This window comes from Labrus mixtus, chromosome 1, assembly GCF_963584025.1.
Source record: "Labrus mixtus chromosome 1, fLabMix1.1, whole genome shotgun sequence".
Taxonomy (NCBI): Eukaryota; Metazoa; Chordata; class Actinopteri; order Labriformes; family Labridae; genus Labrus; species Labrus mixtus.
In genome coordinates, this window is record NC_083612.1 from 34,964,659 (window position 1) to 34,990,138 (window position 25,480).

The following is a 25,480-nucleotide window of genomic DNA, read 5'->3' on the forward strand; positions in this document are numbered from 1 at the left end:
TGTTCCCATGAATGACAGAGATTTCTTTGTAGCACATGTTGCGTTTAGCAGATGACCAGAGAAAATAGGCAAAGCAGTAGTCGTGGATGCCCGGGCTCTGTGGCCACGCTGAAGCGTCACACGCGTCAACTGCCTCTCCTGTTGATGCTCAGAGAATGAAACTTAAGTGCTCAGTCCAAACAAAGCCTGACAACGACCCACTATCAATATCTGCTCAAAGCAATTCGATTCGCCCACCTAGCTGACAAGACCTTCCTAGTTTTCAGATCAGAGATAGATAGATAGATAATCTACCATCCAGGATTTCCATTTTAGTTGCAACCACAAGACCAAATTTGCTCATATTTTTAAATTTTAATATTTCTATAGAAATCTTTGATTACTGGTTTAAATTTTGTCCTTCCCAAGAAATATATAATTGCTGTACCCTTCTGTAAAACGCTTCAGCGCATTTCTAAATGAAAAAGTAGTTTGAATTGGCTTTTATTCTATTTTAAGCGTGTTTAATCAAGCATTTCTATTTGCATACGAGTTTAAAAATATAAATGATGACATCATAGTCCACATTCTGATGAGAGCTATAGACATTTATTGTTACTTTTTTCAAATGATAAGTTGGCGTAATTATAACTGTCTAATTGAGAGTGTCCCACAGTTAGCAAAAATGTGGCCCGCTGTGAAACCAAAATAGATAATATATAATATTTACAGTCTATGGTCTGTGAGGCGAACACACGCTGTGCATTATGGGTAGGCAGTGTCAGAAGCTTTGCGGAAGTGTGTGAAGCTGGAGTCATATGACCAGGCAGCCAGCTGCAGAAAATGCTCCCCAGTTATGGATAAACTTCCCCGGACTCGGTGACTAACATCCTCGACGAACACGGTAACATCATTGTAAATAATATTTACACACCGATAAGATATCTGCTGTTTGAGTTGTCACGGTAACGCCTGTAAGAGGCTACACGGTGGGTTTAGATAGTTAGCATTAAAGCTAAGAAAGCTAACATAAAAACAGTGAAGATGCTGAGGTTCATATATTAAACAGTGGTCCAGGTGAAGTTAAATTTAATACTTTACCAGAAGCTGATATAAAAGACCTAAAAAAATACCGTACTTGCTGAGGCTTTTTTAAAGCAGTTAAAGTTAATATTAAACTTTATGGCAGCCGAAGCTAATGATACAGACTGCAGCACCTGAAGCTAACAAATAATAATACACCTCTGTAATTTTGATTAAACTGTATAGTAGTTTAAGGTAATATTAAAGATTATAGCAACGTATCTCATAGTAAAGAGTATGTTAGCTGAATAATTACCCATCTGCTGATAACTGTTCAATATTACTTGTGCAATAACTTTGTAATTCACTGCTTTATAATTGTCTATTTTTTTACTCAGTCACTGCACTTTAACTTTAACTGTCTATTTATTTATTCATTGTACTAAAACTATTTATTTACTCATCCAGTCACTGCACAATAATAACTGTATATACTCTGTCACTGCACCATAACTTCACTTATTTGCACTTTATCTCTATATTTATATTTGTTTAATTAATCAGTCACTGCACAATAATAACTGTATATATTATTTCAGTCACCACAACTGTCTATTTATTTATTATTATTATTACCATTCATTCACTGAACAGCAATTTCTCTGGCCACTTTTTGCTCATATCACCACAAATATATTTTTGTTGTTGTTTTTGTAAACGCTGCTGTTTAGGATTGCTGCTAACAAAGTTTTGTTGTGTCCTTGTAATGATAATAAAGATTCTATCTATCTATCTCATTAAAGAGTATGTTAGCTGAATATCATAATAAAGAGTATGATAGCTGAATATCATAATAAAAAGTATGATAGCTGAATCTCATTAAAGAGTATGTTAGCTGAATCTCATTAAAGAGTATGTTAGCTGAATATCATAATAAAGAGTATGATAGCTGAATATCATAATAAAGAGTATGATAGCTGAATCTCATTAAAGAGTATGATAGCTGAATATCATAATAAAGAGTATGATAGCTGAATATCATAATAAAGAGTATGATAGCTGAATATCATAATAAAGAGTATGATAGCTGAATCTCATTAAAGAGTATGATAGCTGAATATCATAATAAAGAGTATGATAGCTGAATATCATAATAAAGAGTATGATAGCTGAATCTCATTAAAGAGTATGTTAGCTGAATCTCATTAAAGAGTATGATAGCTGAATATCATAATAAAGAGTATGATAGCTGAATATCATAATAAAGAGTATGATAGCTGAATCTCATAATAAAGAGTATGATAGCTGAATATCATAATAAAGAGTATGATAGCTGAATCTCATTAAAGAGTATGTTAGCTGAATCTCATTAAAGAGTATGATAGCTGAATCTCATTAAAGAGTATGTTAGCTGAATCTCATAATAAAGAGTATGATAGCTGAATATCATAATAAAGAGTATGATAGCTGAATCTCATTAAAGAGTATGATAGCTGAATCTCATTAAAGAGTATGTTAGCTGAATCTCATAATAAAGAGTATGATAGCTGAATCTCATAATAAAGAGTATGATAGCTGAATATCATAATAAAGAGTATGATAGCTGAATCTCATTAAAGAGTATGATAGCTGAATATCATAATAAAGAGTATGATAGCTGAATCTCATAATAAAGAGTATGATAGCTGAATATCATAATAAAGAGTATGATAGCTGAATCTCATTAAAGAGTATGATAGCTGAATATCATAATAAAGAGTATGTTAGCTGAATCTCATTAAAGAGTATGTTAGCTGAATCTCATTAAAGAGTATGATAGCTGAATCTCATATTAAAGAGTATGTTAGCTGAATCTCATAATAAAGAGTATGATAGCTGAATATCATAATAAAGAGTATGATAGCTGAATCTCATAATAAAGAGTATGATAGCTGAATATCATTAAAGAGTATGATAGCTGAATATCATAATAAAGAGTATGATAGCTGAATATCATAATAAAGAGTATGATAGCTGAATCTCATAATAAAGAGTATGATAGCTGAATATCATTAAAGAGTATGATAGCTGAATATCATAATAAAGAGTATGATAGCTGAATATCATAAAGAGTATGATAGCTGAATCTCATAATAAAGAGTATGATAGCTGAATATCATAATAAAGAGTATGATAGCTGAATATCATAATAAAGAGTATGATAGCTGAATATCATTAAAGAGTATGATAGCTGAATATCATAATAAAGAGTATGATAGCTGAATATCATTAAAGAGTATGATAGCTGAATATCATAATAAAGAGTATGATAGCTGAATATCATAATAAAGAGTATGATAGCTGAATATCATAATAAAGAGTATGATAGCTGAATATCATTAAAGAGTATGATAGCTGAATATCATAATAAAGAGTATGATAGCTGAATATCATTAAAGAGTATGATAGCTGAATATCATAATAAAGAGTATGATAGCTGAATATCATAAAAAAGAGTATGATAGCTGAATATCATAATAAAGAGTATGATAGCTGAATATCATAATAAAGAGTATGATAGCTGAATATCATTAAAGAGTATGATAGCTGAATATCATAATAAAGAGTATGATAGCTGAATCTCATTAAAGAGTATGATAGCTGAATATCATAATAAAGAGTATGATAGCTGAATATCATTAAAGAGTATGATAGCTGAATATCATAATAAAGAGTATGATAGCTGAATATCATTAAAGAGTATGATAGCTGAATATCATAATAAAGAGTATGATAGCTGAATATCATAATAAAGAGTATGATAGCTGAATATCATAATAAAGAGTATGATAGCTGAATCTCATAATAAAGAGTATGATAGCTGAATATCATAATAAAGAGTATGATAGCTGAATATCATTAAAGAGTATGATAGCTGAATATCATAATAAAGAGTATGATAGCTGAATATCATAATAAAGAGTATGATAGCTGAATATCATAATAAAGAGTATGATAGCTGAATATCATAATAAAGAGTATGATAGCTGAATATCATTAAAGAGTATGATAGCTGAATATCATAATAAAGAGTATGATAGCTGAATATCATAATAAAGAGTATGATAGCTGAATATCATTAAAGAGTATGATAGCTGAATCTCATAATAAAGAGTATGATAGCTGAATATCATAATAAAGAGTATGATAGCTGAATATCATTAAAGAGTATGATAGCTGAATATCATAATAAAGAGTATGATAGCTGAATATCATAATAAAGAGTATGATAGCTGAATATCATTAAAGAGTATGATAGCTGAATATCATAATAAAGAGTATGATAGCTGAATATCATAATAAAGAGTATGATAGCTGAATATCATTAAAGAGTATGATAGCTGAATATCATAATAAAGAGTATGATAGCTGAATATCATTAAAGAGTATGATAGCTGAATATCACAATAAAGAGTATGATAGCTGAATATCATAATAAAGAGTATGATAGCTGAATATCATAATAAAGAGTATGATAGCTGAATATCATAATAAAGAGTATGATAGCTGAATATCATTAAAGAGTATGATAGCTGAATATCATTAAAGAGTATGATAGCTGAATATCATAATAAAGAGTATGATAGCTGAATCTCATTAAAGAGTATGATAGCTGAATATCATAATAAAGAGTATGATAGCTGAATCTCATTAAAGAGTATGATAGCTGAATATCATAATAAAGAGTATGTTAGCTGAATATCATAATAAAGAGTATGATAGCTGAATCTCATTAAAGAGTATGATAGCTGAATATCATAATAAAGAGTATGATAGCTGAATATCATAATAAAGAGTATGATAGCTGAATCTCATAATAAAGAGTATGATAGCTGAATATCATAATAAAGAGTATGATAGCTGAATATCATAATAAAGAGTATGATAGCTGAATATCATAATAAAGAGTATGATAGCTGAATCTCATTAAAGAGTATGATAGCTGAATATCATAATAAAGAGTATGATAGCTGAATATCATAATAAAGAGTATGATAGCTGAATCTCATTAAAGAGTATGATAGCTGAATCTCATTAAAGAGTATGTTAGCTGAATCTCATGATAAAGAGTATGATAGCTGAATATCATGATAAAGAGTATGTTAGCTGAATATCATAATAAAGAGTATGATAGCTGAATCTCATAATAAAGAGTATGATAGCTGAATATCATAATAAAGAGTATGATAGCTGAATATCATAATAAAGAGTATGTTAGCTGAATCTCATATTAAAGAGTATGTTAGCTGAATCTCATGATAAAGAGTATGATAGCTGAATATCATGATAAAGAGTATGTTAGCTGAATATCATAATAAAGAGTATGATAGCTGAATCTCATAATAAAGAGTATGATAGCTGAATATCATAATAAAGAGTATGATAGCTGAATATCATAATAAAGAGTATGTTAGCTGAATCTCATAATAAAGAGTATGATAGCTGAATATCATGATAAAGAGTATGATAGCTCAATCTCATAATAAAGAGTATGATAGCTGAATATCATAATAAAGAGTATGATAGCTGAATATCATAATAAAGAGTATGATAGCTGAATATCATAATAAAGAGTATGATAGCTGAATATCATTAAAGAGTATGTTAGCTGAATATCATAATAAAGAGTATGATAGCTGAATATCATAATAAAGAGTATGATAGCTGAATATCATAATAAAGAGTATGATAGCTGAATCTCATAATAAAGAGTATGATAGCTGAATATCATAATAAAGAGTATGGTAGCTGAATATCATAATAAAGAGTATGATAGCTGAATATCATAATAAAGAGTATGATAGCTGAATATCATAATAAAGAGTATGATAGCTGAATCTCATTAAAGAGTATGATAGCTGAATATCATTAAAGAGTATGTTAGCTGAATATCATAATAAAGAGTATGATAGCTGAATATCATAATAAAGAGTATGATAGCTGAATATCATAATAAAGAGTATGATTGCTGAATATCATTAAAGAGTATGATAGCTGAATATCATTAAAGAGTATGTTAGCTGAATATCATAATAAAGAGTATGATAGCTGAATATCATAATAAAGAGTATGTTAGCTGAATATCATAATAAAGAGTATGATAGCTGAATATCATAATAAAGAGTATGATAGCTGAATATCATAATAAAGAGTATGATAGCTGAATATCATAATAAAGAGTATGATAGCTGAATATCATAATAAAGAGTATGATTGCTGAATATCATTAAAGAGTATGATAGCTGAATCTCATTAAAGAGTATGATAGCTGAATATCATAATAAAGAGTATGATAGCTGAATATCATTAAAGAGTATGTTAGCTGAATATCATTAAAGAGTATGTTAGCTGAATATCATAATAAAGAGTATGATAGCTGAATATCATAATAAAGAGTATGTTAGCTGAATCTCATTAAAGAGTATGTTAGCTGAATATCATAATAAAGAGTATGTTAGCTGAATATCATAATAAAGAGTATGATAGCTGAATATCATAATAAAGAGTATGATAGCTGAATATCATAATAAAGAGTATGATAGCTGAATATCATAATAAAGAGTATGATTGCTGAATATCATTAAAGAGTATGATAGCTGAATATCATTAAAGAGTATGATAGCTGAATATCATAATAAAGAGTATGATAGCTGAATCTCATTAAAGAGTATGTTAGCTGAATATCATAATAAAGAGTATGTTAGCTGAATATCATAATAAAGAGTATGATAGCTGAATATCATAATAAAGAGTATGATAGCTGAATCTCATAATAAAGAGTATGATAGCTGAATATCATAATAAAGAGTATGATAGCTGAATATCATTAAAGAGTATGATAGCTGAATATCATTAAAGAGTATGATAGCTGAATATCATAATAAAGAGTATGATAGCTGAATATCATAATAAAGAGTATGTTAGCTGAATCTCATTAAAGAGTATGTTAGCTGAATATCATAATAAAGAGTATGTTAGCTGAATATCATAATAAAGAGTATGATAGCTGAATATCATAATAAAGAGTATGATAGCTGAATCTCATAATAAAGAGTATGATAGCTGAATATCATAATAAAGAGTATGATAGCTGAATTTCATAAAGAGTATGATAGCTGAATCTCATAATAAAGAGTATGATAGCTGAATCTCATAATAAAGAGTATGATAGCTGAATATCATAATAAAGAGTATGATAGCTGAATCTCATAATAAAGAGTATGATAGCTGAATATCATAATAAAGAGTATGATAGCTGAATCTCATAATAAAGAGTATGATAGCTGAATATCATAATAAAGAGTATGATAGCTGAATATCATAATAAAGAGTATGATAGCTGAATATCATAATAAAGAGTATGATAGCTGAATATCATAATAAAGAGTATGATAGCTGAATCTCATTAAAGAGTATGATAGCTGAATATCATTAAAGAGTATGTTAGCTGAATCTCATAATAAAGAGTATGATAGCTGAATATCATAATAAAGAGTATGATAGCTGAATATCATAATAAAGAGTATGATAGCTGAATCTCATTAAAGAGTATGATAGCTGAATATCATAAAGAGTATGATAGCGGAATATCATTAAAGAGTATGATAGCTGAATATCATTAAAGAGTATGATAGCTGAATATCATAAAAAAGAGTATGATAGCTGAATATCATAATAAAGAGTATGATAGCTGAATATCATAATAAAGAGTATGATAGCTGAATATCATTAAAGAGTATGATAGCTGAATATCATAATAAAGAGTATGATAGCTGAATATCATTAAAGAGTATGATAGCTGAATATCATAATAAAGAGTATGATAGCTGAATATCATAATAAAGAGTATGATAGCTGAATATCATAATAAAGAGTATGATAGCTGAATCTCATAATAAAGAGTATGATAGCTGAATATCATAATAAAGAGTATGATAGCTGAATATCATTAAAGAGTATGATAGCTGAATATCATAATAAAGAGTATGATAGCTGAATATCATAATAAAGAGTATGATAGCTGAATATCATAATAAAGAGTATGATAGCTGAATATCATAATAAAGAGTATGATAGCTGAATATCATAATAAAGAGTATGATAGCTGAATCTCATAATAAAGAGTATGATAGCTGAATATCATAATAAAGAGTATGATAGCTGAATATCATAATAAAGAGTATGATAGCTGAATATCATAATAAAGAGTATGATAGCTGAATATCATAATAAAGAGTATGATAGCTGAATATCATAATAAAGAGTATGATAGCTGAATCTCATAATAAAGAGTATGATAGCTGAATATCATAATAAAGAGTATGATAGCTGAATATCATAATAAAGAGTATGATAGCTGAATATCATAATAAAGAGTATGATAGCTGAATATCATAATAAAGAGTATGATAGCTGAATATCATAATAAAGAGTATGATAGCTGAATATCATAATAAAGAGTATGATAGCTGAATCTCATAATAAAGAGTATGATAGCTGAATATCATAATAAAGAGTATGATAGCTGAATATCATAATAAAGAGTATGTTAGCTGAATATCATAAAAAAGAGTATGATAGCTGAATATCATAATAAAGAGTATGATAGCTGAATATCATAATAAAGAGTATGATAGCTGAATATCATAATAAAGAGTATGATAGCTGAATCTCATTAAAGAGTATGATAGCTGAATCTCATTAAAGAGTATGATAGCTGAATATCATAATAAAGAGTATGATAGCTGAATATCATTAAAGAGTATGATAGCTGAATCTCATTAAAGAGTATGATAGCTGAATATCATAATAAAGAGTATGATAGCTGAATATCATTAAAGAGTATGTTAGCTGAATATCATAATAAAGAGTATGATAGCTGAATATCATAATAAAGAGTATGATAGCTGAATATCATTAAAGAGTATGATAGCTGAATATCATAATAAAGAGTATGATAGCTGAATATCATAATAAAGAGTATGATAGCTGAATATCATAATAAAGAGTATGATAGCTGAATATCATAATAAAGAGTATGATAGCTGAATATCATAATAAAGAGTATGATAGCTGAATCTCATTAAAGAGTATGATAGCTGAATATAAATATAAAAACGTTTAGTAGCTGAAGCTTATATTGAAAGAACACTTGGCGAAACATATTTTCTTGAGTTTTTTGTGTGTTTCCTCAGATGGACGAGATTAAAGTGTCTCCTGACTATAACTGGTTCAGAAGCACAGTGCCCCTGAAGAGAGTAAGTACCTCATGATTTATAATCTGTAATCTCTCATAATCCTGGTTTTGTACATGAACACAGCAGAGAACATGTTTGGAAGTAATATAAACCTGCAGTCTATACAATAAAACACTGTTTAGTCAATAGTGTCCTGATGTTCACTCTGTGTCGAAACCTGTCGATGAGTTTGTGTTGGATATGTGCTGTGGCATGATGACATCAGACTGAGTCTGCCAGTGTTTAACTCAGGATGGACTAAACTGTTTTCACATCTGACACTAAACTATTTATCAATTAGTGATTTCACTCTTCTGTGCTCTACAATACAGTGATTATTACAATAATGTAAAGTCTGGAGTGGAGTATTTGGTCAAGGTTTTCTAACATGAACACACACACATAGAGGTTGCTATCGTTATAAATGCAGTGTTTCATCTTTTGGGGGTGAATTAGTGTTTCCTCAGTGTCCACTATCCATTATGGTAAATCGTTATGAGCTTGAGGAGTCTGTCGATATGTGTTTCTGTCATGTACAGAGTCAAGACTGAACAAACGGCATACTCAGAACACACAGCTGATAAACAGCTATTGTCATATTATTATGGTTATTTATCAGGAACAGTACCAATTTTTATTTTCCCTTGGGGCCTTTTGTGTGTGCTGTGAGTGTTTGAACAGTCCCTCTGTGCACTACAGCAGGTCACGTGTGATGAACAACAGACCTGCTGCTGGTTTCTGTTCAAACGTTCATCTGTTGGAACTGATGCACATAATAAGTAGATACTGTTAGATCACTAAGTGTCAAATACATGTTTAAGAATTAACTTAGTGTCAAATATCTGATAAGGTTTCAGGTAGGGATTTCCCTAATGCTGTTAAACCTACATTTTAATTCAGACTAATAATTTCAACTAGTCTAAATTTAAGAAAACAGAATACAGTCAAAGATGAGAATAATTTATTCAAAATTGTCTGCAGTCTTTAGTTTGCAGAGTGTGGCTATCATTAGCAGTGTTAGCACCGCCAGCCTTCGGTCCTCCCTGCAGGTAAACATCCACATGCCTGCGGTCTCTATGGCAGTTGAACCTGACACAGTCTACATACATACAAATCCTGCCAAACCGTGCTTCTTAACTGTGCTGGTTTACATCTGGGTAGTAGAGCATGGAGAGCAGGCCTTTTAACAAGAGCTACGGCTATATAAAACACCATGGTCCTGCAGTCGAATCTTATAAGATCTCACATCGTAATCAGTTGTGTTTCTGTTTTAACTCAAACACAAAGCTCTCTCAGAAATATTTTTACACTTAGCTTCTGACATTCTCATGAACCACACTGATCCCCAAACAGATGATCTGATCACAGCTGCGTCCTGTCTTTTCTACACAGAGCTGTCAGTAGACTCCAATAGTCTCGCTGTGTTTGTTAGTTAATGAGTAACTGAATGTCCACAGTGTGAAACAATGTTTGTCTTCACAGTGACAACAGAGGAACTGATAATACAGAGCACAGTCCAACAGCAGATTTACATTTTGTAATAATATTTCTTAGGTTAGAAGAAATGCAGCTCAGTGTTTTTTTGTTGATGTTGAGGAAACAAGATAAAAAACATTTAAAATGCAGAATGCTTAAAATATATTAAAATAAAAAATCTAAGTGCAGCTTTGCAATGTTAAAAATGATGATGACGCTTTATTTAATTTTTCATTTGAATGAAGACTGGCTCCTCGGCTCCACCCTGAGGACAAAAGAATTCTTCATATTTATGTATTGCTACTCAATCTTATTTTAGAAAAAGAGAACTGAAAAGATGTTACTGTTACACCAGCCATGAACACGTTGAAGAAAGTTCCAACACAAGTCAGCTGCCTACATTTTAATCACTAAATGAATACCCTCAATACACAAGGACTGTGTGTTTGAACTCTGTTTCAACAATTGTGTCGTGACGCTCTTTAACTTCACAGTGACTCAAGCCTGTGTGTGTGTCTGAACTGATCGTGGCAAACAGTGTGAAATATGTTCCTCTTTCTTCTCACTGACACAATTAATGCGTGTTAAAGGATGCTGCGTGTGTGTGCGTGATTCAGTGGCATTGTGAGTCAGTCAGGAAGTACAGCTGACAGATTACAGTGTGGACTAGTGGTGCAACGGACCACATATGTCATGGTTCAGATGGGATCACACATTTTTGTCATGGATTGGATGTGTTAATGTAGTTGAAAGGTGTTTGAAACCATCTCTCCCGGTGGTTGAATTTGCATGATATCATTTGCAATGTAGTTAGTGACAGCATTTGTTAGTAATTAGTGCCATTTGTTTCCCTTCTCGTCATGAGGCACCCTGACTGAATAACTTTGCCGAAGTTTGTTGAGTGTGTTTTTGTTTTGCCGTACTTTAGTTTGGCGATGTTGGTCAACCACTGACCCCCGAAGCTTTACATATTCTTCATAGTCTGTGTGGTGGTTCATTTGCAGGTGGTGATCTAAGTTGTAACGGCAAACACTCTCTGGCATAGTGTGCTGATTTGCGTCTTTTGAGCAACATCCGTATTTTCAAAATCCTAACCACCTCCATGTTAGTGAGGCTGAACCACATCTAGCACTTAAATCTAGCTTATTGCTCTGGGTACACACATGTTCTTCATCAACACTAACTGAGGAGTCATGACCTCTCCCTCTCTCCCTGTGTGTGTGTGTGTGTGTGTGTGTGTGTGTGTGTGTGTGTGTGTGTGTGTGTGTGTGTGTGTGTGTGTGTGTGTGTGTGTGTGTGTGTGTGTGTGTGTGTGTGTGTGTGTGTGTGTGTGTGTGTGTGTGTGTGTGTGTGTGTGTGTGTGTGTGTGTGTGTGTGTGTGTGTGTGTGTGTGTGTGTGTGTGTGTGTGTGTGTGTGTGTGTGTGTGTGTGTGTGTGTGTGTGTGTGTGTGTGTGTGTGTGTGTGTGTGTGTGTGTGTGTGTGTGTGTGTGTGTGTGTGTGTGTGTGTGTGTGTGTGTGTGTGTGTGTGTGTGTGTGTGTGTGTGTGTGTGTGTGTGTGTTAGATCATCGTGGATGATGATGACAGTAAGGTGTGGTCTCTGTATGACGCCGGTCCAAAGAGCATCAGGTGTCCCATATCATCCTCCTCCCCCCGGTCAGCGGGACGGCAGAGGTGTTCTTCCAGCAGGTGTTAGCGCTGACAGGATGGGGCTACAGGGTCATCTCGGTGAGACACGCACTAACGCACTCTGCATGAACACACATGCACGCCCTGAAGGAGCACACGCTATGTAAGGGATAATGTATAGTGAACAGGTTGTTATAGTGGAATGAAACCCAGACAGGGTGATCAGGGGGTTTACACCTTGAAGGGGTTGTGCCATCCTACGTTTTATAGATTTCTCTGTCATAGCCTATCATTTTTGTGTTTTTTTACCTCTTTTCCCTGCCCTTTTTGTCTTTTTTCTCTTTTTCACACAGTAAACAGACAAATGTCAAATGTCTTTCTGCAGATGGATATGATGACAGTTTGTCAGCCGTATTCTGCGGTTAGAGCTGCATCACTAGTAACCCTTTGCTTTTCATAGTAACTGTTTGTTCTGCTTAACAACAGCAAGCTATGGAGGAATAAGCAGTCGTTTGCTATGTGTCATTTGGGAATCTCAATCAAGCATTTTACACAGTCGTGTAATAAGCAGGGATAGAATACACTCTGCATGAACACACACACACACACACTCTGCATGAACACACACACACACACACACTGCAGGAGCGCACACACTTTATGCAGGAACAAAAAAGTAAAGTAGTTTGTTCATGTTTATATTGTTCTGTATTGAGGCGTGTGTCATCTTTGACGTTGCTTCGGTCCTGTGTGTCAATCAGAGATAAATGTTCAGTATAATAAATCAGGTCATAAATGAGGTTACCTGTGGTTATAAATTATCAGTAATAAATCATTGATAATGAAGCAGTGATAATATTTTAGAGATAGTAATTCAGAGATAAGTTAATAAATCAGTAATTATGAATGTAAAGCAATAAATGAGTGATAATCAATTAGTTTTAATGTTAGTATAATAGTATAATTTAAATCAGAGTTGATATGAATTATATAATTATATTCTGTGTTAATAATTAGTGCAAAGTGATTGTAAGTCAGACTCAGGCATAGTATGTCAATAATCATAGTTCAGTAATAATGATTCTGTGATTATTTATGAATAATAGGTCCGAGATAAACAATCAGATAAAGTAATTCAGGGATAATAATAACCCTACATGATGAAAAAGTAATAATAAATCAGGTGTGATATTTCATTGATGATGAATCAGCAATGATTAATCGTAAAGAGAAAAGTCAGCGAGAATAAAGTGAGGCTGTAACGGTGTGTCTGCTCTCTCCAGCTGCAGTATCCAGTCTACTGGGACTTGATGGAGTTTTGTGACGGCTTCAGGAAGCTTCTGGATCACCTTCAGCTAGACAAGGTTAGTCTCTTTTTAGGATCTGTTTCTGAGAGGTGAGTGATGTTGTCTTCACAGCGTAACCATGTGTGCATGTGCGTGCGTGTGTGTGTGTTAAATACTGGATAAAAATGAACTACTGTACAGTTTTCATTAAAAGTGAAATGAGCTATACCGAGACCAGAATGTTTTTTTTCTATGTTTTAAACAGACTGTAAACATGTTCATTTCTGATGTTAAAATTAACTTTTAACAGGGAGCTCCATGGGGGATTGACCCACTTTTGGAAAGTGCCTCTAGTGGGCACAAGAGTTGGTTTCTTTTATCAGCTCTGGAGGGTCTCACAGGACTCAGTAGAGATGTCTCGATCCCGATCTCAAGTACAGGATCGGCGCCGATTTTGGAATTTTTTTAACTGACCGGGGATGTGAAGCAAATTTGAAGCCGATCAGCTCATCCTGACCGACCGTCTACTGATTAGGGGAAAATCTAGTTTCCCACAATGCAAAAGCGCCACAGTTGGAGATCAAACTGACAGATTCCAAAAAACCATGAAAATCCAAATGAATCGTTTGTCAGCTTTTTTCAGTCTGTAAGTGGATGCTACACTGTAGCAACATTTGATGCCAGCTGGGCTGCTGTTTGCTTCTGCAATCCAAGACCGGAAACCAGTTTCGCTTGGGCTGCATACGTCAATATAACCACTGACCTGCAGTCACATACTACTGTTCAGTATGCAGTACATTCAGTAGTTTGTAGTAGGCGGTTTTGAAAACAGCCTGTGTGTCTGACCCTCAGGTGCACCTGTTCGGGGCGTCTCTGGGAGGATTCTTGGCTCAGAAGTTTGCAGAGTGCACGCACAAATCTCCCAGAGTTCATTCTCTGATCCTGTGTAACTCGTTCAGCGACACCTCCATCTTTAACCAGACTTGGACGGCTAACAGGTGAGTCTGAGTATTATAACACAGATAAATAAATAAACCTCAGTGTTGGTGTGTTTAATCATTAGTGTTTGTCTCCGTTTTCAGTTTCTGGTTGATGCCTGCCTTCATGTTGAAGAAGATAGTTCTGGGGAACTTTGCTAAAGGACCTGTGGACTCCAAGATGGCCGATGCGATCGACTTCATGGTGGACAGGGTGAGTGGGGTTGGGTGTTTAAAAACTAGTGTTGAAGAGAATCACAAATGTCACGGTCTGGATCAGAACCCAGATTTTGGTCACAGATACTAATGATAGAAGCAGTTAGATTAACCTGATCTCTGCTGCTTAACTGTTTTACAATATCCTACAACAGTCTGTGGCAAATATATCCTCATCAGGGACATCAACTTTACAAACACCACATCAATTGTTTTGTGAATTAAAAGTTTGCTGTCATCTCTAAAAACATTTATTTTTTCTTGTATGGGCTTTTACAAGCTTGAATAAGTAATGAATACACATTGTTCATTTCCCAGATGTGTTTGTGTCTGTGCAGGCTGCTCCTGCAGTGTGTGTTACACACACATACAGACAGCAGGCATTTAGGGACACACAATGCTCTGTAATAGAGTTTGTGTCTAATTGTACAGCTACAGGCTTCAATGGGCTACAGGATAACGTTAAGTTTCTGATTGTTGTTACATAGGACCACCAGTTGATATATGCTGAAAAATTCTGACACGGCAAGAGTGAGAAAAGTGGAAGCATCATGTGAAAGTATCCAAACACAATGAAAAAGTGTTTTATGAACTGTTTCTGCGTGTCTGTGAAAAACGTGTGTAAACATATTTTAAAAGACTTTAATGTCTTCCTATGTGTACAGTGTATCTCCATGGTGCCTTCACACTCTACTTACCTGTAAATGCTGCCTTCTTTTCACTTCGACTGCAAAGGGATTTAGCAGCAAAACATTTATTCTACACCACGATAATCATTTTCCACAGAACTGCGGATCACATACGGCCTGAATCGTGGGGGGATGGTCCGAACAGATGATGGATCGATTGTGATCTGTATGTTTTTGTTGTGTGAGACGTTCAAGGGTCCTCTTGCTGGAAAACGTCTGTTCCTCTGAATATAAGATGATTCTTGAAATGATTGTCTGTATAGGAGTGTCTATTCAACCTCCTCTGTAAACCAGCTACACTCTTTTGACCTGCCATCGTCCGGCTGTGGTCAAGCCCTCTTCATGTCTTCCTATGTTTAAATATTAACCCTTCCTCATTGTGTCTTGTCTTCTGCAGTTGGAGAGTCTGAACCAAAGTGAGTTAGCATCGCGGCTAACGCTAAACTGCCAGAACTCTTACGTGGAGCCGCACAAAATCAAAGATGTTGCTGTGACCATTATAGATGTAAGTGTGTTAAGGAGACCTTTATTGTTAAATAAGCACATGTATATTTGTACAACAGTCACCTGACAGACAGCTATGTGCAGGTGTTTGATCAGAGTGCGCTGTCACTGGAGGCTAAAGAAGAGATGTACAAACTGTATCCGAACGCCAGACGAGCCCACCTGAAGACAGGAGGAAACTTCCCCTACCTGTGCAGGAGTGCTGAGGTCAACCTCTACATACAGGTACTACAATCTGTTTAAAGTTACTACAGTCTACATACAGGTACTACAATCTGTTTAAAGGTACTACAGTCTACATACAGGTACTACAATCTGTTTAAAGGTACTGCAGTCTACATACAGGTACTACAATCTCTTTATGGTACTGCAGTCTACATACAGGTAGTACAGTCTACATACAGGTACTACAATCTGTTTAAAGGTACTACAGTCTACATACAGGTACTACAATCTGTTTAAAGGTACTACAGTCTACATACAGGTACTACAATCTGTTTAAAGGTACTGCAGTCTACATACAGGTACTACAATCTGTTTATGGTACTGCAGTCTACATACAGGTAGTACAGTCTACATACAGGTACTACAATCTGTTTATGGGTACTACAGTCTACATACAGGTACTACAGTCTACATACAGGTAGTACAGTCTACATACAGGTACTACAATCTGTTTATGGGTACTACAGTCCACATACAGGTACTACAGTCTACATACAGGTACTACAGTCTACATACAGGTACTACAATCTGTTTATGGGTACTACAGTCTACATACAGGTATTACAGTCTACATACAGGTACGAAAATCTGGTTATAGGTAGTACAGTCTACATACAGGTACTACAGTCTACATACAGGTACTAAAATCTGTTTATGGGTACTGCGGTCTACATACAGGTACTACAATCTGTTTATGGGTACTACAGTCTACATACAGGTACTACAATCTGTTTATGGGTACTACAGTCTACATACAGGTACTACAATCTGTTTATGGGTACTACAGTCTACATACAGGTACTAAAATCTGGTTATGGGTACTACAGTCTACATTTAGGTACTACAATCTGTTTATAGGTACTACAGTCTACATACAGGTACTACAGTCTACATACAGGTAGTACAATCTGTTTAAAGGCACTACAATCTACATACAGGTACTACAATCTGTTTATGGGTACTACAGTCTACATATAGGTACTACAGTCTACATACAGATAGTACAGTCTACATACAGGTAGTACAGTCTACATACAGGTACTACAATCTGTTTATGGGTACTACAGTCTACATACAGGTACTACAGTCTACATACAGGTAGTACAGTCTACATACAGGTACTACAATCTGTTTATGGGTACTACAGTCTACATACAGGTACTACAGTCTACATACAGGTAGTACAGTCTACATACAGGTACTACAATCTGTTTATGGGTACTACAGTCTACATACAGGTACTACAATCTGTTTAACGGTACTACAGTCTACAAATCTGGTTATGGGTACTACAGTCTACATACAGGTACTACAATCTGTTTATGGGTACTACAGTCTACATACAGGTACTACAGTCTACATACAGGTAGTACAGTCTACATACAGGTACTACAATCTGTTTATGGGTACTACAGTCTACATACAGGTAGTACAGTCTACATACAGGTACTACAGTCTACATACAGGTACTACAATCTGTTTATGGGTACTACAGTCTACATACAGGTACTACAATCTGGTTAAAGGTACTACAGTCTACATACAGGTAGTACAGTCTACATACAGGTACTACAATCTGTTTATGGGCACTACAATCTACATACAGGTACTACAATCTGTTTATGGGTACTACAGTCTACATACAGGGAGTACTGTCTACATACAGGTAGTACAGTCTACATACAGGTACTACAGTCTACATACAGGGACTACAATCTGTTTATGGGTACTACAGTCTACATACAGGTACTACAATCTGTTTAAAGTTACTACAGTTTGCATACAGGTACTACAATCTACATACAGGTACTACAGTATACATACAGGTAATGCAGTCTACATACAGGTACTACAGTCTACATACAGGTAGTACAGTCTACATACAGGTAGTACAGTCTGCATACAGGTACTACAGTCTACATACAGGTAGTGCAGTCTACATACAGGTACTACAATCTGGTTATAGGTAGTACAGTCTACATACAGGTACTACAGTCTACATACAGGTACTAAAATCTGTTTATGGGTACTGCAGTCTACATACAGGTACTACAATCTGTTTATGGGTACTACAGTCTACATACAGGTACTAAAATCTGGTTATGGGTACTACAGTCTACATACAGGTACTACAATCTGTTTATGGGTACTACAGTCTACATACAGGTACTACAGTCTACATACAGGTAGTACAGTATACATACAGGTACTACAATCTGTTTATGGGTACTACAGTCTACATACAGGTAATACAGTCTGCATACAGGTACTACAATCTGTTTAAAGGTACTACAGTCTACATACAGGTAGTACAGTCTACAAACAGGTACTACAGTCTACATAAAGGTAGTACAGTCTACATACAGGTAGTACAGTCTGCATACAGGTACTACAGTCTACATACAGGTACTACAATCTGGTTATAGGTAGTACAGTCTACATACAGGTACTACAGTCTACATACAGGTACTAAAATCTGTTTATGGGTACTGCAGTCTACATACAGGTACTACAATCTGTTTATGGGTACTACAGTCTACATACAGGTACTAAAATCTGGTTATGGGTACTACAGTCTACATACAGGTACTACAATCTGTTTATGGTACTACAGTCTACATACAGGTACTACAGTCTACATACAGGTAGTACAGTCTACATACAGGTACTACAATCTGTTTATGGGTACTACAGTCTACATACAGGTAGTACAGTCTACATACAGGTACTACAATCTGTTTAAAGTTACTACAGTTTGCATACAGGTACTACAATCTGTTTAAAGGTACTACAGTCTACATACAGGTAGTACAGTCTACATACAGGTACTACAATCTGTTTATGGGCACTACAATCTACATACAGGTACTACAATCTGTTTATGGGTACTACAGTCTACATACAGGGAGTACTGTCTACATACAGGTAGTACAGTCTACATACAGGTACTACAGTCTACATACAGGTACTACAATCTGTTTATGGGTACTACAGTCTACATACAGGTACTACAATCTGTTTAAAGTTACTACAGTTTGCATACAGGTACTACAATCTACATACATGTACTACAGTATACATACAGGTAATGCAGTCTACATACAGGTACTACAGTCTACATACAGGTAGTACAGTCTACATACAGGTAGTACAGTCTGCATACAGGTACTACAGTCTACATACAGGTAGTGCAGTCTACATACAGGTACTACAATCTGGTTATAGGTAGTACAGTCTACATACAGGTACTACAGTCTACATACAGGTACTAAAATCTGTTTATGGGTACTGCAGTCTACATACAGGTACTACAATCTGTTTATGGGTACTACAGTCTACATACAGGTACTAAAATCTGGTTATGGGTACTACAGTCTACATACAGGTACTACAATCTGTTTATGGGTACTACAGTCTACATACAGGTACTACAGTCTACATACAGGTAGTACAGTATACATACAGGTACTACAATCTGTTTATGGGTACTACAGTCTACATACAGGTAATACAGTCTGCATACAGGTACTACAATCTGTTTAAAGGTACTACAGTCTACATACAGGTAGTACAGTCTACAAACAGGTACTACAGTCTACATAAAGGTAGTACAGTCTACATACAGGTAGTACAGTCTGCATACAGGTACTACAGTCTACATACAGGTAGTACAGTCTACATACAGGTACTACAATCTGGTTATAGGTAGTACAGTCTACATACAGGTACTACAGTCTACATACAGGTACTAAAATCTGTTTATGGGTACTGCAGTCTACATACAGGTACTACAATCTGTTTATGGGTACTACAGTCTACATACAGGTACTAAAATCTGGTTATGGGTACTACAGTCTACATACAGGTACTACAATCTGTTTATGGTACTACAGTCTACATACAGGTACTACAGTCTACATACAGGTAGTACAGTCTACATACAGGTACTACAATCTGTTTATGGGTACTACAGTCTACATACAGGTAGTACAGTCTACATACAGGTACTACAATCTGTTTAAAGTTACTACAGTTTGCATACAGGTACTACAATCTGTTTATGGGTACTACAGTCTACATACAGGTACTACAATCTGTTTAAAGGTACTACAGTCTACATACAGGTAGTACAGTCTACATACAGGCACTACAGTCTACATTCAGGTACTACAGTCTACATACAGGTACTACAATCTACATACAGGTAGTACAGTCTACATACAGGTACTACAATCTGTTTAAAGTTACTACAGTTTGCATACAGGTACTACAATCTACATACAGGTACTACAATCTGTTTAAAGTTACTACAGTCTACATACAGGTACTACAGTGTACATACAGGTACTACAATCTACATATAGGTACTACAATCTGTTTAAAGTTACTACAGTTTGCATACAGGTACTACAGTCTACATACAGGTAGTACAGTCTGCATACAGGTACTACAATCTGTTTAAAGGTACTACAGTCTACATACAGGTAGTACAGTCTACATACAGGTACTACAGTCTACATACAGGTAGTACAGTCTACATACAGGTAGTACAGTCTGCATACAGGTACTGCAGTCTACATACAGGTACTACAGTCTACATACAGGTAGTACAGTCTACATACAGGTACTACAATCTGGTTATAGGTAGTACAGTCTACATACAGGTACTAAAATCTGTTTATGGGTACTGCAGTCTACATACAGGTACTACAATCTGTTTATGGGTACTACAGTCTACATACAGGTACTACAATCTGTTTATCGGTACTACAGTCTACATACAGGTACTACAGTCTACATACAGGTAGTACAGTCTACATACAGGTATTACAGTCTACATACAGGTACTAAAATCTGGTTATGGGTACTACAGTCTACATACAGGTACTACAATCTGTTTATGGGTACTACAGTCTACATACAGGTACTACAGTCTACATACAGGTAGTACAGTCTACATACAGGTACTACAATCTGTTTATGGGTACTACAGTCTACATACAGGTAGTACAGTCTACATACAGGTACTACAATCTTTTTATGGGTACTACAGTCTACATACAGGTACTACAGTCTACATACAGGTAGTACAGTCTACATACAGGTACTACAATCTGTTTAAAGGTACTACAGTCTACATACAGGTAGTACAGTCTACATACAGGTATTACAGTCTACATACAGGTACTACAATCTGTTTATGGGTACTACAGTTTGCATACAGGTACTACAGTCTACATACAGGTAGTACAGTCTGCATACAGGTACTACAATCTGTTTAAAGGTACTACAGTCTACATACAGGTAGTACAGTCTACATACAGGTATTACAGTCTACATACAGGTACTAAAATCTGGTTATGGGTACTACAGTCTACATACAGGTACTACAATCTGTTTATGGGTACTACAGTCTACATACAGGTACTACAGTCTACATACAGGTAGTACAGTCTACATACAGGTACTACAATCTGTTTATGGGTACTACAGTCTACATACAGGTAGTACAGTCTACATACAGGTACTACAATCTGTTTATGGGTACTACAGTCTACATACAGGTACTACAATCTGTTTAAAGGTACTGCAGTCTACATACAGGTACTACAATCTGTTTATGGGTACTACAGTCTACATACAGGTACTACAATCTGTTTATCGGTACTACAGTCTACATACAGGCACTACAGTCTACATTCAGGTACTACAGTCTACATACAGGTACTACAATCTACATACAGGTACTACAATCTGTTTAAAGTTACTACAGTTTGCATACAGGTACTACAATCTACATACAGGTACTACAATCTGTTTAAAGTTACTACAGTCTACATACAGGTACTACAATCTACATACAGGTACTACAATCTGTTTAAAGTTACTACAGTCTACATACAGGTACTACAGTGTACATACAGGTACTACAATCTACATATAGGTACTAAAATCTGTTTAAAGTTACTACAGTTTGCATACAGGTACTACAATCTACATACAGGTACTACAGTCTACATACAGGTAGTACAGTCTGCATACAGGTACTACAATCTGTTTAAAGGTACTACAGTCTACATACAGGTAGTACAGTCTACATACAGGTACTACAGTCTACATACAGGTAGTACAGTCTACATACAGGTACTACAGTCTACATACAGGTAGTACAGTCTACATACAGGTACTACAATCTGGTTATAGGTAGTACAGTCTACATACAGGTACTAAAATCTGTTTATGGGTACTGCAGTCTACATACAGGTACTACAATCTGTTTATGGGTACTACAGTCTACATACAGGTACTACAATCTGTTTATCGGTACTACAGTCTACATACAGGTACTACAATCTGTTTAAAGGTACTACAGTCTACATACAGGTAGTACAGTCTACATACAGGTACTACAGTCTACATACAGGTACTAAAATCTGGTTATGGGTACTACAGTCTACATACAGGTACTACAGTCTACATACAGGTAGTACAGTCTACATACAGGTACTACAATCTGTTTATGGGTACTACAGTCTACATACAGGTACTACAGTCTACATACAGGTACTACAATCTGTTTATGGGTACTACAGTCTACATACAGGTACTACAATCTGTTTATGGGTACTACAGTCTACATACAGGTACTACAATCTGTTTATGGGTACTACAGTCTACATACAGGTACTACAATCTGTTTAAAGGTACTACAGTCTACATACAGGTAGTACAGTCTACATACAGGTAGTACAGTCTACATACAGGTACTACAATCTGTTTATGGGTACTACAGTCTACATTCAGGTAGTACAGTCTACATACAGGTACTGCAATCTACATACAGGTACTACAGTCTACATACAGGTAGTACAGTCTGCATACAGGTACTACAGTCTACGTACAGGTACTACAGTCTACATACAGGTAGTACAATCTGTTTAAATGCACTACAATCTACATACAGGTACTACAGTCTACATACAGGTACTACAGTCTACATACAGGTAGTACAGTCTACATACAGGTACTACAATCTGTTTAAAGTTACTACAGTTAACATACAGGTACTACAATCTACATACAGGTACTACAGTCTACATACAGGTAGTACAGTCTGCATACAGGTACTACAATCTGTTTAAAGGTACTACAGTCTACATACAGGTAGTACAGTCTACATAAAGGTACTACAGTCTACATACAGGTAGTACAGTCTACACACAGGTAGTACAGTCTGCATACAGGTACTACAGTCTACATACAGGTAGTACAGTCTACATACAGGTACTACAATCTGTTTATGGGTACTACAGTCTACATACAGGTACTACAGTCTACATACAGGTAGTACAATCTGTTTAAAGGCACTACAATCTACATACAGGTACTACAATCTGTTTATGGGTACTACAGTCTACATACAGGTAGTACAGTCTACATACAGGTACTACAGTCTACATACGGGTACTACAATCTACATACAGGTAGTACAGTCTACATACAGGTACTGCAATCTACATACAGGTACTACAGTCTACATACAGGTACTACAATCTACATACAGGTACTACAATCTACATACAGGTAGTACAGTCTACATACAGGTACTGCAATCTACATACAGGTACTACAGTCTACATACAGGTACTACAATCTACATACAGGTACTACAATCTACATACAGGTAGTACAGTCTGCATACAGGTACTACAGTCTACATACAGGTACTACAGTCTACATACAGGTAGTACAGTCTACATACAGGTAGTACAATCTACATACAGGTACTACAGTCTACATACAGGTAGTACAGTCTACATACAGGTAGTACAGTCTACATACAGGTACTACAGTCTACATACAGGTAGTACAGTCTACATACAGGTACTACAATCTGTTTATGGGTACTACAGTCTACGTACAGGTACTACAGTCTACATACAGGTAGTACAATCTGTTTAAATGCACTACAATCTACATACAGGTACTACAGTCTACATTCAGGTACTACAGTCTACATACAGGTACTACAGTCTACATACAGTTGGTAGTACAGTCTACATACAGGTACTACAGTCTACATACAGGTACTACAGTCTACATACAGTTGGTAGTACAGTCTACATACAGGTACTACAGTCTACATACAGGTACTACAGTCTACATACAGGTATTACAATCTACATACAGGTACTACAGTCTACATACTGGCTCTGTCTGATGTAATTTAAATAGATATTTTTTATTGATTTGATGATTTAAGGAGGCTTTTTGTTGTTATGCTACAGATCCACCTGCGTCAATTCCACGGGACCAGATACGCCGCCATCAGTCCGGACATGGTGACTGCTGAGGAGCTGGAGGTTCAGGCTACTCATCTGAGTGATGAACAATGAGCAGCGTTTACCTACTGAGTCTCCTGTGAACATTTCTCCAGTCTGTATTCTCCTGAAAGCATCATTTCAAACAGGAAGTCCTCCTGTGGAACCAATCAGCAGTGTATTTTTATTTGACAGATGAAGCAATATTTTCTAAGGATCTGCTCTGCTTTACCAACCTGTGACACTTTGCCTTATGTGAATGAATCTGATCACTGTTGCACTCATTTCCTGCCTGAACTGTTTCTGTTAGTGTTGTATGAAGAGGTGCATCTGCAGAGAGCTGCTTCCCTTTCACACACACATCTCTTGAGTTTCTGACCTTCTGATTAAATTAAGTGTATATGCTTTTCACCTTGTTTTTTTTTTAAATCACATGATGTTGTTTCCGTGTCCGATTGCAGGAAGACCCTATGTTGTTGTGTTTGTTTCAACAAACTGGAATTCAAACACAGGTTAAAACTTCTCTGGATGTTTATTCTTTATTCTATTTTTAGAAACTCTCTGTTCCTACAGACAAAATCTGAAGCAGCTGAGGTTTCACCCATCATCCCACCTGCAGCTGTAACTCTTCTCTACTTCCTGTTTCTGAATAAATGAAAATATGTGATGTGCCTTCTGTAACAGATCGTTCCTCTTCATTGACTCGTGACACACAGACAGAAAAAAATGGCTGTGATTATGTGCATGTTCTCACTGATATCTTAATTTCATGAATAGAAGCTAAAGGTTTCTTCTATCACTGTAAACGTCCTTCTGTCTTAGCACTCAATTCCACTTCAATATGCATCGAATGTTTAGGAAAGCTGCTCAGTCTCTCTCT

General features: G+C 35.3%; 1 protein-coding gene and 1 long non-coding RNA gene across 2 annotated transcripts; both read left to right on the plus strand.

The window, feature by feature from the left end:
• The first annotated feature begins 744 nt into the window (after positions 1 to 744).
• On the plus strand, positions 745 to 25,281 carry spg21 (SPG21 abhydrolase domain containing, maspardin). The gene is given in 10 exon segments (XM_061043010.1): positions 745 to 883; positions 9,237 to 9,299; positions 12,318 to 12,389; positions 12,392 to 12,481; positions 13,666 to 13,746; positions 14,521 to 14,666; positions 14,751 to 14,859; positions 15,948 to 16,055; positions 16,139 to 16,279; positions 24,568 to 25,281. Coding segments are annotated over 9 exon segments (918 nt in total). The 5' UTR covers positions 745 to 883; the 3' UTR covers positions 24,676 to 25,281.
• On the plus strand, positions 21,677 to 22,664 carry LOC132980368 (uncharacterized). The gene is made up of 3 exons (XR_009674162.1): positions 21,677 to 21,723; positions 22,264 to 22,363; positions 22,624 to 22,664. It is a non-coding gene; the product is annotated as an uncharacterized LOC132980368 (long non-coding RNA).
• Positions 25,282 to 25,480: the final 199 nt, after the last annotated feature.